Source organism: Hyaena hyaena, unplaced genomic scaffold (genome assembly GCF_003009895.1).
Source record: "Hyaena hyaena isolate Hyena2069 unplaced genomic scaffold, ASM300989v1 scaffold_279, whole genome shotgun sequence".
NCBI lineage: Eukaryota > Metazoa > Chordata > Mammalia > Carnivora > Hyaenidae > Hyaena > Hyaena hyaena.
In genome coordinates, this window is record NW_024080910.1 from 1,851,943 (window position 1) to 1,869,276 (window position 17,334).

The window sequence follows — 17,334 nt, forward strand, 5'->3', positions numbered from 1 at the left end:
AGCATACACTTAATGGTAACATATTCAGATATAGCAGATCTCTCTTAGAAATAATTTGTAATATAGTGGAAATGGATTCAGTTACTATAATGGTTAACCCTAAGATTTGTCAATGAACCATTTTAAAAAATGTCTGAAAGAAAAAACTTAAAAAATACATAAACTATAAATCTATATCATAAAAAGATAACACAAGAAAGTTTTATAAATGAAATCTTTAGAGGAATTACTTTAGAACACACTTGCTACAAACTGAATGTTTGTGTCCTCCCCAAATTCATTTGTGAAGTCCTAATACCCAATGTGATGGTATTCAGAAGTAGGGACTTAGGAGGTGATTAGGTCTTGAGGATAGAATCCCCATGAATGGAATTAGTGACCTTCTAAAAAAGACCCCAAAAAGCTCCTTCACTCTTTCTGCCATGTGAGGACACATGGAAAAGACAGCTCCCTGTGAACCTGAAAATTGGTTCTCACCAGAAAGTAAATCTTCCAGGACCATGAGCTTGGACTTCTGAGCCTCCAGAACTTGGAGAGATAAATGTTTGCTGTTTGTAAGCCATCTGTCTATGGTATTCTGGTGTAGCAGCCCAAATGGACTAGGATGATACCTAAATCCCAAACCATAAATTTTTTGCCAAAGCGAATTTTTATAAATAAAATAGTTTCATATACTAGGTAAGACGTAATTTTTAAAGAAAACCCAAAACAAGTTCACGTCACCACAAATTTACTGTATGTATCATAGGTAAAATTTCACCTAGTTGTAGCTTAAAAGAAACAGCTCTGCATAGGTGTACAGATGCATTAAATCCAACTAATTAGCTAATACGTGTTGTTTACATTTCTACTGCCAACTCTAATCATCTGTACTAACTTTTTAAGGCTCTAGAGTCATGAATGTTTGTACAACGTTACATTTAAATTTCTTTAAAGACTACTTCCCTCTTTTTTGTTTAAACAGTGACCTTTGTTCAGTACATATTTTCATACACATTTATGAAGAGAATGTATACAGTGTTTATACTTTATCAAATTTAAAAATAAGTTCACTGATGCTTGGTAGTTTTTTTTAAAAGACCAAATTTTACATTGTAGTTTTTCAGTCAAAATGTACTACACAGTCAGCCATGCAGATAGACTCTGGCAAATCCCTCCTTAACCACTTAGTCTTGTGATGTTATCCTGGATCCTGACATCACTCAAAACCCCTTCATTTTTAAAATCCCTTATTCATCCATCCTACTATATACCCTTTACTTCCAGACCTTTCAGTCACCTGTAAATTACTGCTACTTTTGTTCTGCTTTAACTAAACTTTGGGAATTTAACCAGTCCAGTTTCTAATCATCACTCACTTGCTTTCTTTTTTTTTTTTTTTCCTCATATTGTCTTATACTCATTTTGGACAGTGCAGTCTGTAATTTCAATAATATTTTTTCCAATAGCTCAAAACCCATGCATTTCTTTGTCTCTGTCACTTCTGCCTAGTAAAACCCAACTAAAACCAACCACCTACCTTCTCATCCTTGTATATGAGCTGCTGAGCAATATACCCCTGGGAACCTGGGAAGTCTGATGCCACCGTGAATTAGCGGTCACCAACCTAGACACTGTCCAGACACTCTACCATGACAATTCTATATTATATACACTCAACAATGTTCTCTACGTTCTCTTTCCAAGTCTCTCCTTGTCTTCTACTTCTTCGTATAGTTAACAGGGGCAATCAGATGGTAATTGTCTCACATCTCTACCACCAAATCTACAGTCACTGACATGTTTTCTCCTCTACTCAGTCGGCAATGGAGGAAGGACCCCTTCCCTAAGGCCATCGGTCCTCTGATTCCTATCTTCCTCTACTTTCTTAAAGACTCTCTCCTCTCAAATGAAAAATAATTTCGATTCTGTGCTATTACTCTATCAAAAGTTGTCTCAGTAAAGTCACCTATGACCTCTGTATTGCTATGTAACAAAGATACTTTTCAATCCTTGTAACAATTTGCCTTAGCAGCAGCCTTTGACACAGCTGAATACTTCCTCATTTTTTCAGAATACTACTTTGTCTTGGCTAATTCCATTCTACTGGTTTTCCTCCTACTTCCGGGCCCACCACATCTTAGTCTCCTTCTTTGGTCCCTTCTTCTCACTAATGCTTAAATGTTAAGGTCCCCTTTTCTCAATCTATTATATGCTCTGGGCAGCCCCATTCCCTTCCATTCTTTCAATGGTCATTTAGCTGTCTATGACTCACACGTTCAGGCTATGGCCTACTACGTCTATCTTGCATGTTTGAGATCCCTAATGTCTAGCTGTTACTTGGTATCTTGTAGCCAGAATGTCTGAGTCGGAAGCCCAGCTCTGCCACTTTGCAGGCCTTTGAGCAAGTTACTTAACAATCTGTGCTCTGTTTATTTCCTTCATAAAATGAGGATAAAAACAATACCTATTGTTATTTTACAGGGTTGTTGTGAAATCTAAATGATTAATATTTGTCAACAGAGACTGTCTTTCCCTTGTTTGTTGTTTCTGCAGTACTAAGTGCAGTGCCTCAAAGCAGGTATTCCATATACATCTGCTGATTCAGTAAGTGAACTTACCAGATGGCAAATTACCACAATTCTGAGGAATTTTCTACTAGCCCTATTAAATTTTAAATTCCTTGCTACAGCTACCTCTTGGATCCCTTCTGAAGGACACCAAATTTCAAAGAAAAAGAATACAAAGGATATCCTGGAAAAATACAACTTCTGTTTAAACACATACTCACACACGTGCACACATATGCACACAAACCCTGGTATTAGAAATCCAGGTTGATATGATTCAGGCAGTAAAAATGATTTGGAATACTGGTTTTAACAGACATTGTGAATTATGAAATGATTCAACATAAATATATTACCTCATCTCTTTTATTAGACTTTTGTAAAGCCAGATATGACTGGCCTGGGAAATTCTTAAAAGAGAAAGTGGTTGAAGGAAAAGCACCAGGTCCTCAATGTCTGGTCAACACAATAGGGTGCTGCCAAAAAGCAAAGATTAACTTTCACATCAGACAACAATAGTGGTGACAGGCATTCCTTTTTGATAGAGTAGTTTATGTCTGTTTGTCAACTTTGCTTTTAAAATTTGGAAAGTTAGGGGAGACATCTACAATAGAAGATACTTCTTGGAGAAGCACATCTTTGTAGACTAATACTAAAGGGGTAGCCTTTTACTTGAAAAGTTCCCAAAGGTGCACAACACTCCACTTACTACCTTGATACCACAGGGAGAAGTTTCTTACTATCAGGGGGATCTTGGGGATATTTGGAAAAGTTCCTCTCTTCTCATAAATTCCTATCCTCTGATACTCCTTGTGGTTGGGAAGGCCATACATTTTAACCCAAGTCAGTGGCCACTGTGGCAGTCATTAACACTGTTCACTAAATTTTCCTCCTGGGGATACAGTGGTACTATGCATCCCCTCCCCCAACCTTTTAAGTTACAGTGGCCATGTGACTTGCTCTGGCCAATGAGATGTGGGCTGAAATAAAAGGTTTCTTTCCAATAGATGCATTACAAGCCAGTGTACGTTTTCTAGATTCTCTTTTGCCACCTCCAACCTTCTGACTCCCATCATGGCAAATGGAAATGATTCAGATGGCAGCTGCTCCATCAGTCTGGGCTCTGGAGGGCGGATGATGAGAAGCAGAGTCATGGGCACAGAATACAGCATGGGTAGAACATATAGGATGTACAGAGCATATTGTCTTAAATCACTGAGATTTTGAGGCTGTCACTATATCATTCCTAGGTCTAAACTCACTGATGTGAATCTGCAGTTTTCTTACTGTGTGCAAGGTACTGTGCTAAACTGAAAGGAATACAGATATTTCCTTAAGAAATAAGTTAGGGGTGCCTGGCTGGCTCAGCTGGTAGGCATGTGACTCGATATTGAGCTCATGAGTTTGAGCTCCTCATTGGGGGTAGAGTTTACTTTAAAAAAAAAAAAAAAAAAAAAAAGAAGTTAATTTTCTGACTTTCCTTTTCCTTTGGGCACCAACCTTTCTTTTTTGGTTTACAATCAGAGAGAAATCAGACCAGCTTCTTTCTGCCATTCATACATTAGTGTGAATAAGTTTTAGAGCTGTAATTATTAGCAAACTGTAGAACCACTTTCATGAATTATAGAAAGTTCTTACTGATAAAACTTCTGTGCTTTTGCAAACAATTATAAATACAGGATAGATTTTTTTATACAGAGAGAAACACGTATAGCAAACCTGAGTTAAGAAGTAGATAAGATTTCAGTAATTCACTCTAGGACAAAAAAAGTGTAGTCCATTTAACTAAAATGTATATTATTTATAATCAATTCCATATACTTCTAGCTCTTTTAAATTACATATTAAAGTTCTAACCATAATATTCAATGAGAGATGATTTTAACCCCTTAACCATGGAAATTTAATTAACAAATAAGCAAAATTACTCTACTCTAATATCACTATGAACTATTTTAAGTGAAAATAGCTGTTCAGTATATCATATTCCTTTCTTTTATAAGATTTCAATAATAAATGCTAAATAGTAAATTAAATACCTTAAGTATATGTAAAGATCAATCTAACTAAGAAATTATAGGGTCAAAAACATCAGTACAAAATAACATAAAGAAACAATAGCATTTAGTAAATATGGTTAAAATTGTTCTTTTTCAGAAAAGTAGCATCAGTATACCATTAAATGGCAAAGAAAGCTTTAGCTGGATAGTTTCCTCAAACTAAAGCAAATATACATTGTACAATTCCTTTCCCATTTACCTTTTATAATTTCTTCTTATGTTTACAATTTCACAAAATGTTCTAATTTCTGTTCTGTTTAAAAGGTCTACCATAAATGACTAACAACATTTAGTAATTAATTAAATTTTGATGTAGTCTCTAGCTCACTGCTTTTCAAAACTTTCTCTTTCACAGAACCAGCATTTATAGAATAGACTGAAAAAAAAAAAAGATGTTCTGTCAGGGTTAGTGGGAGGGGGTTGAGGTAGGAGGTGGGGTGCAGCTGTGGGGGCTTACACAGAAGATTAGGGATTGTGCATATTTTCAGTCACCTTACTATATTCTTTATGTCTCCACATACTACCTCATGCCGGTCAGAGTGGCTAAAATGAGCAAATCAGAGGACTCTAGATGCTGGCGAGGATGTGAAGAAATGGGCACCCTCCTACACTGTTGATGGGAATGTAAACTGGTACAGCCTCTCTGGAAAACAGTTTGGAGGTTCCTCAAAAAATTAACAATAGAACTCCCCTATGACCAAGCAATAGCACTGCTAGGAATTTACCCAAGGGATATAGGAGTGCTGATGCATAGGGGCACATGTACCCCAATGTTCATAGCAGCACTCTCAACAATAGCCAAATCATGGAAAGAGCCTAAGTGTCCATCAACGGACGAACGGATCAAGAAGATGTGGTTTAACTATACAATGGAGTACTACATGGCAATAAGAATGAAATCTGGCCATGTGTAGCAACATGGATGGAACTTGGGGGTGTTATGCTGAGCGAAATAAGTCAGGCAGAGAAGGACAAATATCATATGTTTGCACGTATAGGAGGATTAGGAGGGACTTAACAGAGGACCATGGGGGAGAAGAAGGGGGGAAACAGTGGAGGAGACAGAGAGAGGCAAACCATGAGAGACTCTTGAATGCTGAGAAAAACTGAGAACTGATGGGGGTGGAGAAGAGGGGAAGGGGGTTAATGGGCATGGAGGACGGCACTTGTGGGGATGAGCACTGAGTGTTATATGGAAACTATCTTGACAATAAACTAAAAAAAAGGGAAAGAAAAAGCTTTGGAATTCCAACCCTTTTCTCATCTTAAGGTGTACGTAATATTCTTATTTTTACTATTTCCCTTTCTTCTAATTAATATAGACTTAGTTAATCATATAATTTTTTCAAAATAGAGACATTTAAAATGACGTATTTTTCTAACAACAACCTTGGTTAACTTTCCACCGAATTTAAAGATATGCTTACACTTGATTTGTTGAGTAGTCTATTTTAATGTTATAAATTTATTCCCTGATCCAGTTATTAAGAGATTATTTTAAAGACTTCATGTGGTTTCACCATTTTAAATATGTATATCATTTATGCTCAGTGCTATATATTTTTTAAAGTTTTATTTATTTTGAGAGAGAAAGAGAACCAGCAGGGGAAGGGCAGAGAGGGAGGCAGAGGATCCAAAACAGGCTCTGTGCTGTCAGCAGGGGATTTGAACTCTCAAGTCATACGCTCGTGACCTGAGCCCAAGTTGGATGCTTAACCGACTGAGCTACCTGGGTGCTCCCCAGGGTTATATTTTGACTGTGGCATTATACATATACTTTACTAAAAAAATTTTATGGTCTGTAACATATAATAAATATTCATCAAGATATCGATTACCTAATTTTTCTATTTCATTATGCCATTATTTCAAGCCTTCTTTTTAGCTGCACTGCTCAAATCTGTTATTTATTAATTGCATACCCTTAATATATTTCGATCTTAGAGTATTATGATCATATTCTTTTCAATCCTTTGTGTGTGTGTGTGTGTGTGTGTGTGTGTGTGTGTTTGCAATTATGTCCTCTATTGATATCTCTGCTTTCTTTATTAGCGACCATAATTAAACTACTATCCAGAGAGGAGGATAAATCTAAACCCAATTTTTACAATTTAGGCAGGATTTGGGGAGGTGGGTATTAATGTATTTCTGGTGGATTTTTTTCCTGTTTATACAAGATAGTTCTACATTTTATGAAAAATTTAGTATGTATAAGGTGACATGTGGGTTATTTTATGTTACCCAATTTTTAGTGTTATAAAAAAGCAAAACCAAATTACTATTAATTCTCTTCTCCTTTTTGCTCTGGTTGCTAGGAAACCCAAAGACAAATTTCTGCCCAAAGACTGGTTGCCTGTACCGCCTCTTTGTTAGTGGTACCTGTGACTTTAATATTCTCTGACTTTATCAGTCAGAGAAAGATAAATACCATATGATTTCACTCATATGTAGAATTTAAGAAACAAACAAACAAGCAAAGAAAATAAGAGAGAGACACACAAACAAAGCAAGAAACAGACTTAATTATAGAGAACAATGTGATAGCAGAGGGGAGAGTGGTAGGGGATGGCTGAAATAAGTGATAGGGATTAAGGAGGACACTTGTCATGATGAACACTGGGTGTTGTATAGAAGTGTTGAAACACTACATTGTACACCTGAAACTAATATAACACTGTATGTTAACTAACTGGAATTGAAACAAAAACTTAAATTAAAAAATATTCTGGCTTTATTCTCGGTTTTCAACAGCTCTGTATGTATTATTAATATTTCCTGTATGTCAGTTTAATTTCTTTGCAGAATAAGGCAGGAGACGGATGGATGGTCTGGAAGATGACTTTATTCTCATGGACTGTGGCAGATATTGAGTCTGATAGGGAATCCGATCAACGCATCCTGAGTTTCTAAGGATTCCTAAACATTTTTATAATTATTAATCACAAAACAAACTCTATAAAATCAATGGCTATAACCTTAATACCCCAAATGTCTGAATCCTAATATGAAAAAAGAGTAAATCTTTCTACCACAAAACTCTTATTCTCAATCTTATTTTTCTCTTCTCCACTCCATAATCCTACCAGATTCCTATATGTTTTCCCCTTTGACATTCCTAAACTTAGTGGCATTAGCTACTGCTCTTTTCTGGAAATCCCTTAGCAATCTTTTGTAGTGATACATGGAGCAGTGGATTTATTTTGGTGAATTTGAGGGATTCAAATACTTTCGTCACCTTTGAAATGAAGGCTATCCTGGTAGAGTAAACTGGTTTAATAATACAGGGATCTATTATGTGTGTTTCCCCTGTGTGTTAGATCAGATGTCTTTGTCATTGACATGTCTTTATTCATTGACAGCTAGTTCTTCAATGGTTTTAGCATCCAGGAGTTGTTTTGTTTTTCTAGTTCACATACATAAAACATACTAGTCAAATGTTTTCTCTGATCTTGGTAGTTCTAAATGTTCTCTCTTAATCTACAGAATAAAGTAGTTTTGCAAATCAGGAAAATTTTTTTCAGGCATATCATTAAATTTATCAGTTTCTATATGATTTGTCTATTTCCTTTGACACCCTTATTCATCATAGTGACATTTTGTCTTTTTCTGGCGGAGGGGTGGAGGGGGTCCTTTTAAACATCTACTCTTTTCACTCTTGAAACAGGGTCTCAGTTTCCTGTCAAGAATTATCTATCCAGTCTTCAAGGGATACTGAATTCAAACCCTATGGAAGATTTCTTCTGTCATATCCTTTCTTTCATTCCCCAAGATCCCTAAGGGGCCACATGTAAACAAAATTACCAATTGATGGCTTTCTCCTGGGACTTTGTTTCTTAACAAAGGTAGAAAAAAATAGGGCATGTTTATTAATTCTAAGATGTCTCAGAGTGATTATTAAGCCACAGAGAATCTCATCTTGAGACTTACTTCCAACTTGTTTTCAGCCCTCACTATGAGTCTGTGACATTACTATATCCTGTTAAATTCTCTTTCTGCTCAAGAAAGTCATTGGTTGCTCCTGTAAAACAAATAATATGTGATATATCTATACATGCTGCTTCCCACATGTATCATCTTCTCTTGTAATGTCTTCTTTTGCACTTGCCAAGTTTCAATATCATTTTTGCTTAGGTTACTCTTACTGTATAGTGAGGTTTCTTAAAATTTGTTCTGTGAAACAGTATTTGTAACTCAGTTAGCAAATGTTACACTAAGAAAAAAGGAGAGAGGTTATAGTTAAGCATGGAAAACACAGGGATAAATAAAATTCAATTAGTTTCTTTTTCTGTACATTGTGAATTTCTAAGACAGAATATAAGATGTAGCTTTTTCCGAACTTATTTTTAGGGTGTATACAGATACAGACTTATGCTGACATATCTAAAAAAGAAACTAGTGCTCTGTAGAACACATTTTGAGTAATGATATTCTAGATGCTGCTATTTACTACCTCAAATGAAGACTTTAGTTTCCCTTGAGCTTATAATAGAGAAATACTATCTCTGTTATTTATATTTAATACTGATCATTACTATTTAGTATTCATTTTACCTCTAGCCTGTTTGTAATTCTTGTGATTATTTGCATTTCTTCTATAGACTGAAAATTTATGAGATGTCCTCAAAATACTCCTGAGCCTCAGCAATGAAATGAGAATGTTAAATAATTGTGACTTAGTAGCCCCTTATGAGATGATTTAGGAAGATGAATATTCCTTGACAAGGTAAGTAAATACCGTGATTTATAGAACTTTATCAACAATCTGAAACCAACTAATTCATAATTTGGTCATGTTGATTTTCTTTCTATTAATGAATGCTCAATTTTTTTCATTTTGATATGGAGACAGATAGCTCAAGCACAGACTTGAAGTAAAATAATTTTTTTGACCACATTCCTGATGGACAACTCCCCTGAGTGCATTGGTCAAATAAAATTGTCAGTGATGAGGCAACTGAGAGGAAAAAAGAGGAGATGATGTTAAAACAGTCTACTATTTAACATTTCTCACCCAGTAATCACACTTTAGAGAATAAATATTTATCAGCTGATTATAGCTACATTATCTAATATACAGGAATACTAGAAACAACCCAACTATCCAACATTTAGGGACCGGTTATGCAAAAACTGTGCTGAGAAAATGAATCCTTATGTACTAAAAGTATATTCTATAGAAAGAGTAAAGTATGTAGAAAGAAAATACCTTAAGTAATTTTTATAAAATTAAAATATAGACAATCTAGATGTAATGAAAATGATGTTTTGCAAGGGGATAAGGACATAGAAAATACACTAAAAGAATACTTATTTTCAATGGAGGTGTTCTTTGTAGTCTTTGGTTTACTAAAGTTATCTAAGTATGGAATAAAAAAGTACCTTTACAAGGTCTGAGGCAAATGATTTTAGCTATACGCAAAATATCTTTGGATATTATAGTTATGTAAATATAGGTCTATAATAAGCACACACACACGAAACATATATGTAGATAAACAAGACACTGTTATAGGTGAAAAAAAAAATCCCAATTAAACATGATGCAAATTTAAAAGAAGTGTTACTTGTTTCTCTTTGTATGCTTGATTATCCTATTTGAGCCCAGATATATAAAGATGAAGTTCTTATTTGCTCCAAATTGTCTCACCTCCACATAAATGATGAAGAAAGTTAAAACCAAGTTCATCCTAAGTATGCTATGTCAAAAACAACGAGAATACTAGGCATTGGACACTCAAAGACAAACATTCTAAAAGCAGAAACTTGCTAACTAAAATAACATTAATTTTCAATATGTCTTCTTAAAAATACGGATTCTCTGGCTTAACATTTAGAACATCCTAAACTAAACTCAACACACGAAGTCATGTGGGAAAGAAGAGGCATGATGTGCCAGAAAATCTCTTTACCCTGGCTGAGAAAGTGACAGAATCCATAACGAAGAAAAGAATTTAACACTTAAACAGGACAAAATATAGGGGAATGTAGAAGCCATTTATATATATTAAAAATACCTATGTTTGAATAAAATCTAAAGACAGAGGGAATGTTAAGATTTTGCAGGCTGTTTTGTTATGGCTAGGAAAGTACTCGAGAGACAGGAACAAACTAAAGCAGCTTTTCTCATTAAACATTTATTGCTCTGCTTAAATCTGTTTGAAGGAACATAGAAATACCTGAAACACTATACTAGGTAAGATCCACTCTGCTCCTAGCCAGAGTGCTGAGGCTCACACAAATATGATTGACATGCAACTGAATTATCTGTTTTGCCTTGACGTCAGCTTTTAATACTGTCAACATTAAAGATGAAGTCCATTCCAACAACTTAGTGGAAACCTAAGATATTCATAAGGTTGTCCAAAACCTTTCAAGAAAATAGCATCCATACTCTATATAAGCATGATACAAAAATCCCTTCTTAATTTAACCATAAAAGGCAGCTAAATTAAAAATTCCTGCTTTCCTCCAAGCAGATAATTAATTGAGCTCTGCTCTAGGAAGAGCTCCAAAGCACTTTACAAAGGGACACACTGGCCTACAGGGCTTCTCACTGCAAGGCTCAATTTCTTAAACACTGTAATTTTTATATCTTACCTGTCAAAATTTCTCCCACCTTCAAAAAGGTTTTTTATCAAGCTAATGTTATGCTAACATTAAAATAATTTTTAAGGAAAAAAACTCATTCACAGGCCTGCCATTGCACTAAACCTCTTTAATTGGTTGACAGGCATATCTGATTTATAGTTGTAACTATACCGCACCTAATAGAATGGAGCCAGGCTTTTTTAAAGGCATTGCTTAACATTTTGTTACAACTTGTGCCCAAATTTCCCAGGGTGCTGGTTTAATCAGTATATATTATATATGGAAATTCAGTATATGCTTGAGGCCCATCAAAATATGAACATAGGTACCATAAAAAGCACATTTTACTCAAAAAATGTGATTTTATGGTTTCATCTTACCTCTTCTCCAGACAGATAGTAGGCTGAGAGTAGTCCCCCAACAAAGCGTATATTTACTTCAAAAACAGAAACTTCAGCATTCTGTGGAAATAAAACAAAGGAGGTTCATACATAAATGATAGCACACAATTGAGAAAAATACCATCATGATAAGATGTGCTAAATATTTAAATTTTACTCAATCTTATGTTTGCCCAGGCAATTTATATACAAGAGAAAAAAGTCTTGTCTTTGAACAATTTCAAAATATATGTAAATAAAGTAATTTTGACTCTTAAAATAATTATAAAATATTTATAAAATTATTTCCTTCCTCTGTTCAGCAACGGATACAATACATAGTTGATATTCTCTATCTGTGCAGATGCTACAGGGCCAGGACATTTTATTTTTCTGTTCTGTTGTGTTCTCCTTTTATTTTATTCATCTGCTTGCTTTTTCCTTCTGAAAAGCCATTTAGACTCTTTGTACTCTGGCAGGTGGTTGAACATTATTCTAGCATTCTTCTCCCACCCTGTTAAAGTAGCACAGCTAGAATGCAAATAGAATTTGACGGAGGGACCTGGGTTCCAAGTGCTTGTTCCCAAGTCCCTGCCTGTGGCCTAGGATGGTCACATCTTCCTGAGAAGAAATTTCATCTGCATAAAGGAGCTTGCTTTTAGCATCCAAAGTGTTCCAGATCTTGTGCTAATCTCTTTATATGAACTATGTCCTTTAATCCTCACACCAAACCCTGTGAAATAATTACTAGTCTTACATCCATTTGACAAATGGAGGGACTGAGATGTATAGTGGTTACTGAAACATTTTAAAAGTTGGACAATGAATCAGTGGTTGAATCAGAATTTGACTAGAGTACTCCAATTCCTGCCCCATGGCTCTGCACTGTCCTGACTCCTGTATCACCTCCCATAATAATGCACCAAGTCCTTTTATTAATGGTCATATCATTGTGGCATGTAATTAGCAATTACCACCAATACTTGTATTATTTTAGAAGACTTGACTACTAACTAGAACTGTCCTACATGCTGTTACTAGAAAATTTAACACAGCTAACCTACAACAGGTATAAGATCCTCTTCACTCTTTGTTTAGCATCCTTTCATGTTCATAGACCTACTTTTGTATAAGGTCAAATCATTCACTGATAATCATAGGGGCTAACAGCAAACTATATTATATGGACTCAGTATCTTACAGATGAGCTTAGTTAAAATCATCCAACATATTATTTCCTTGAACAAATATTTATCAAGCACCTACTATGTGCCACACACTGTCAGAGGCTCTAGGGTCATGGTAATGAAGACTGACGAAGTCCTCAAACTCAGGGAATCTACACTTTAGTGGGAGGAAACAATTCCAGAGGAGAAAAATACACATAGATTTTCACTTAATTCCCGCATGCTTTTGCTAAAAAGTTATAAGGATCTAACAATGAAAGCTAGGCAACTGCTTACAGTTAAAAATTTCTCAAAAAATTTCCTACAAAGGATGAAAACAACTTGGGAAAATTACTGGGCCAGAGTTAGACAAAAGCATCATAATATAAGACTCTTTGGTGAGCTCGTTTAATAGTATTTCATAATCTGCAGCATGTACCTGATATAATTTGACTCTATATAGGTGCAATTTATCACTGAGGTGCATCATTCTAAATGAGCATTGTATGCATACTGGTAAAAGCTTTTATATTCCACAAAATTACTGATAAGGAAAAAGGAAGGGAATTCATTAATTTACTTTGGTTCACACAGCTATATTTCTTATGTCTAAAGGTAACAATGTCTTACAGTAAAATCTATTGAATTTAAACTCTTGCATTTTTGCTTGTGTTTTTCAGTTTTTAATGCTGAGAACAGTCCTCCGCATTTCTGCCCACTAAGATCTGTTAAAGTGATTTTTATATATTTTTTTAAATATTTTTTTTTAATTTATTTATTTTAGGAGAGAGAGAGAGACAGCGTGAGCAGGGGAGGGTCAGAGAGAGAGGGAGACACAGACTCTGAAACAGGCTCCAGGCTCTGAGCTGGCAGTCAGCACAGAGCCCGACGTGGGGCTCAAACCCACGAACCGCGAGATCATGACCTAAGCGAAAGTCGGACGCTTAACCGACTAAGCCACCCAGGCGCCCCAGATTTTTATATTCTTATTTTGGTTCTGGGTTCATTAGATATGCATTCTCCTCCTCCTGCGAAAATTTTGGTTATCAGTACTTTTACATAGACATCTGATAAAAATTACTGCAGGGTAGAAGACTGAGCCATGTCAAATATCATCAGAAATGTATTTTCAGCTAGACAGCAATCACCTATTGGGTACAGTTGTTCAACTAGATACTGATCCAGCAATGTGTTCTAGAACCTAAATTCTGTTTATCTTGCTCTATAAAATATTGAGAAATGACCTGGCAAAGTACCATGCTCAAGGTCAGTTGCTTTGCCTTTTGAATTTCATGGCTCTAAGCCTGTCAAAGAAGTAAGTCTGGCTTGTTAGTGAACCCATGCAGCTTTCCAGTGATTGCTGTGTCCTTGTCTTTAAAAGCCTTTTTCAGGAATGTCATCACCATTAGGAGTACTCAAGAGTTATCATATTTTCCTCTTTTTGAAAACCGGATTGACATTAGAATTCCCAACTTATTATTTTTTCTACTTCTTTTTATCAAAGTCAAATCTAAATTATTTAGAAACCTTAATCTGAGAGCTCTTTTGACATTCTGGACTGTATTATGCTATTATATCAGATGACTAAGATTTAGATGCTTTTGCTCACTCTTTATGGATTCTTAGGTGAAAAGGATGAAGAAAATAAGAATTCTCCCTCCACAGCAAATTGGTTTTCTATATTGGAAACAGCAGACCATAAAAACACTACCCTAGAGTGAGAAAGACCTAGGATTGAAGGCTAAGTGTGAGATCTCAGGCAAGTAACTTAATCTCTCTGAGTCTTTTTTCGTTTGTAAAAAGGGAAAACGCATTCCTTACAAGGTGCTAGGAGTCTGTGACTGTAAAGTACTGTGCATAGCGCCTGGCATAACACACTCAGAGGAGAGCTGCTGCCATTACCCACTGCACAGTAACTCAGCCTACATAAACTAAGGCCTGTCTTAGTTTATTTCCTCAGGGGTTACTGGAAAATCAGAAACTCCAGAATCCTAGTATTCTCAATTCTAGAATGCAAACTGATACATTTTCTCTGACCCTCGTGGGAGTATTATTTCTCATTGTCTAAAAAATCCTATTTGGAATACAGTATTTTGAACAAACTTCCTTTTGGGTTTGATATACTTTATATATGGTATCTGGATTTTCAAAAGGGACTTTCTACACTCAGGGTTTTAGGCTATCTTTATTAACTTCTGATTATGATTTCCATTAAAGTGATCTTATTAAATTTAAGTGAATATATTCATCCCATCAGTATCCCTGCAGTATCTTTTAAGACGGTTAAAAGACGGTTTTAAAATCTTTTAAAATTTTTCCATTGACTTATCCTAATGACAGAGAGGGATTAGGGGATGGAAAAGATAGTATGTGAAGGAGAGGAGTCCTAAAGAGCCTGTAACACTAAAATCTTGTGTAATTTTTTTGAACAGTATGAATTTTGCAGTCTCCTTAATCCGTGTTTGTTTTAAAATAAAATTACCTTTCTTAAATCTTTAAGTAAGGTTACATGCAGGGATATACTCCATGTACTCTATGGCTTCTAGTGCACTGTCATATGTGGTTGCAGGTTGAGAAGTTGATATAGTCTTCTGGCTAAACTGCATGCACCTATTAGTTAACATCACAAATGATAAACAAGTGGAAGTAGAAATTTTTGGCTGAAAGTCTAACCATGAAAACCTGTGGGTTGGAGAAATAACTCCTTCATTCTGACTTTCCTCTATCAACAGCCTTTGGATTGAAGGACACACTTAACCACATTCATATATAAATTTAATAGAATTTATGGTATAACTAAGGTCACACTGAGAATCAAGAAGAGGTAAGTATGACAAATTATGGAAAAATTAGGCCGCTGTACTAATCTCTTACACTGGGTGTCTTAAACTTATAATTTCTGTAAGCTTATCCCTTAATATTCGTGTCTTCTAGTTCACTATACATCTATGTGAATTATGAAATAAACTGATAAAGATTGTTAAAAAGGGTAAAAGAATTTAATTCAATAAGCCACTTTGTAATCTCCCTCTCCCAATCCTTAATATTATGCTCCATCTTTCTACTGACTTCCTGCAAGTCAACAGATTTGATCTGATTTATGAGCACAAAGAACCTAATCCTATCTGGGCAAGAGGAAAAGTGAACATTTCAAAATCCTTGTTTCAAAATGAATGCCTGAAAGATTAACTTTCTCCCACTAGACATGACAGCATTTTAAATAACTCAGGAAAATGTATTAGATATTAATTAGGTATTTTTATAAGTATTTTATTCACCAAAAATTTCTGTAAAATGATAGATTTTAATATATCTCAGTGAGTGAAATAATGGACTTGACCATTAGAATAACAAATTTAGTTTATAGCACAGATGTAGCCATAGTTTTCTTTTGATTGAGGAACTACTGAAGAGTACAAGCTTCCCCTGAAGAACAGATGTATTAACTCCTTCATTTTGACTTTCTTTGCACAGACTTATCATAATTATTTAGAATCAAACTTATACAAGTTAAAGGAATTCTTAATTCTTATGGTTCCACATGGCATGACAGATCTGATGGATTCCATTAAACTGAAAAAGATCTCTTGGGAAGAGGATTTTTATTTTCAAAAATATTTTAATAATATTCTGTGTATTTGGTCCCAATTCTTAGACTCCTTATTTTAAGGGTAATTCTCTGAGCCTTCAAATCAGAGACTACTTCTTTGCTAGCTATTCCTCTAAACTTCCCGCCAGGTTTCTACTCATTGAACTGTAAGTGAGAAGCAACCATTAATAACTGCCCTACTACAATCCAACCCAGTAACTATGTTTAATAATAACTGCCCCATTCTAAACATATACGATAACTATGCTTTGTCTTACTGAGAAATATATTGGAAACAAGATGAGACTTTTCAAAGACATTGATTAAAGAGTGGTAACAGCCTATACATCTTGCCTATGTTTAAGCTTAGCAGACACCTTTGTTTATAAGTAGTATTTTGAATTATTTTGTATTAATATTTTGAGGATTAAAAGTATAAAACAGATTAAATTGCAATATTTAACAATGTAACTTAGTGTTATATATGTCCTAGCAGCTTTTAGTTTCATATTTAAGTAACATGATAAACCTCTTAAAAGGAACAAAGCACAAGTTCTTTAGGCCACAAAGACAGATAATCTTCCCTATGTGAATAGGTTGGTTTTACTATGCAGACCCAGAAGGACTCTCAACTAGTAGTCCAATCTATCACTAATTACTGACAGAGAGAACAGCTCAGTAACCTTTTAAAGCCAACACCCAAATCATCACCCTTGGCAGGCACTGATTAGCATTCAGATAAAAAATACTGAATAACTCCATTCAACAGGATAATTAACTTATTTGCACTCATAGGGACATAGTGCTGTTCTAAAATAGACTATTTAGGCAAATACTAAAGCAGAAGTCACTTCTTTCATGGTCTATGGGATAGAACTCTGGATCTACATCAAGTACGCATTCACGCATTTACGCATTTGAGAAGATCCAAAATTGCTTTGTGGGGTTATTTACGTCCTTCCTATAGGGAACCTTACAGCTTATTTTCTTGAAAAGTGGGGT

At 35.1% G+C, this 17,334-nt stretch overlaps 1 protein-coding gene and 1 long non-coding RNA gene across 2 annotated transcripts in view; one reads left to right on the top strand and one right to left on the bottom strand.

Moving 5' to 3' along the window:
* The window catches only part of LOC120241115, a 38,131-nt gene extending 28,839 nt beyond the window's left edge, over positions 1–9,292 (top strand). Inside the window, exon 3 of the long non-coding RNA XR_005530836.1 lies at positions 9,208–9,292. This is a non-coding gene — a long non-coding RNA (uncharacterized LOC120241115). The remainder of the gene's footprint in view (positions 1–9,207) is intronic.
* The window catches only part of MAN1A1 (mannosidase alpha class 1A member 1), a 167,302-nt gene that overhangs the window by 98,612 nt on the left and 51,356 nt on the right, over positions 1–17,334 (bottom strand). Inside the window, exon 5 of the mRNA XM_039246038.1 lies at positions 11,578–11,658. Within this exon, the coding sequence (XP_039101969.1) occupies positions 11,578–11,658 (81 nt within the window). The remainder of the gene's footprint in view (positions 1–11,577; positions 11,659–17,334) is intronic.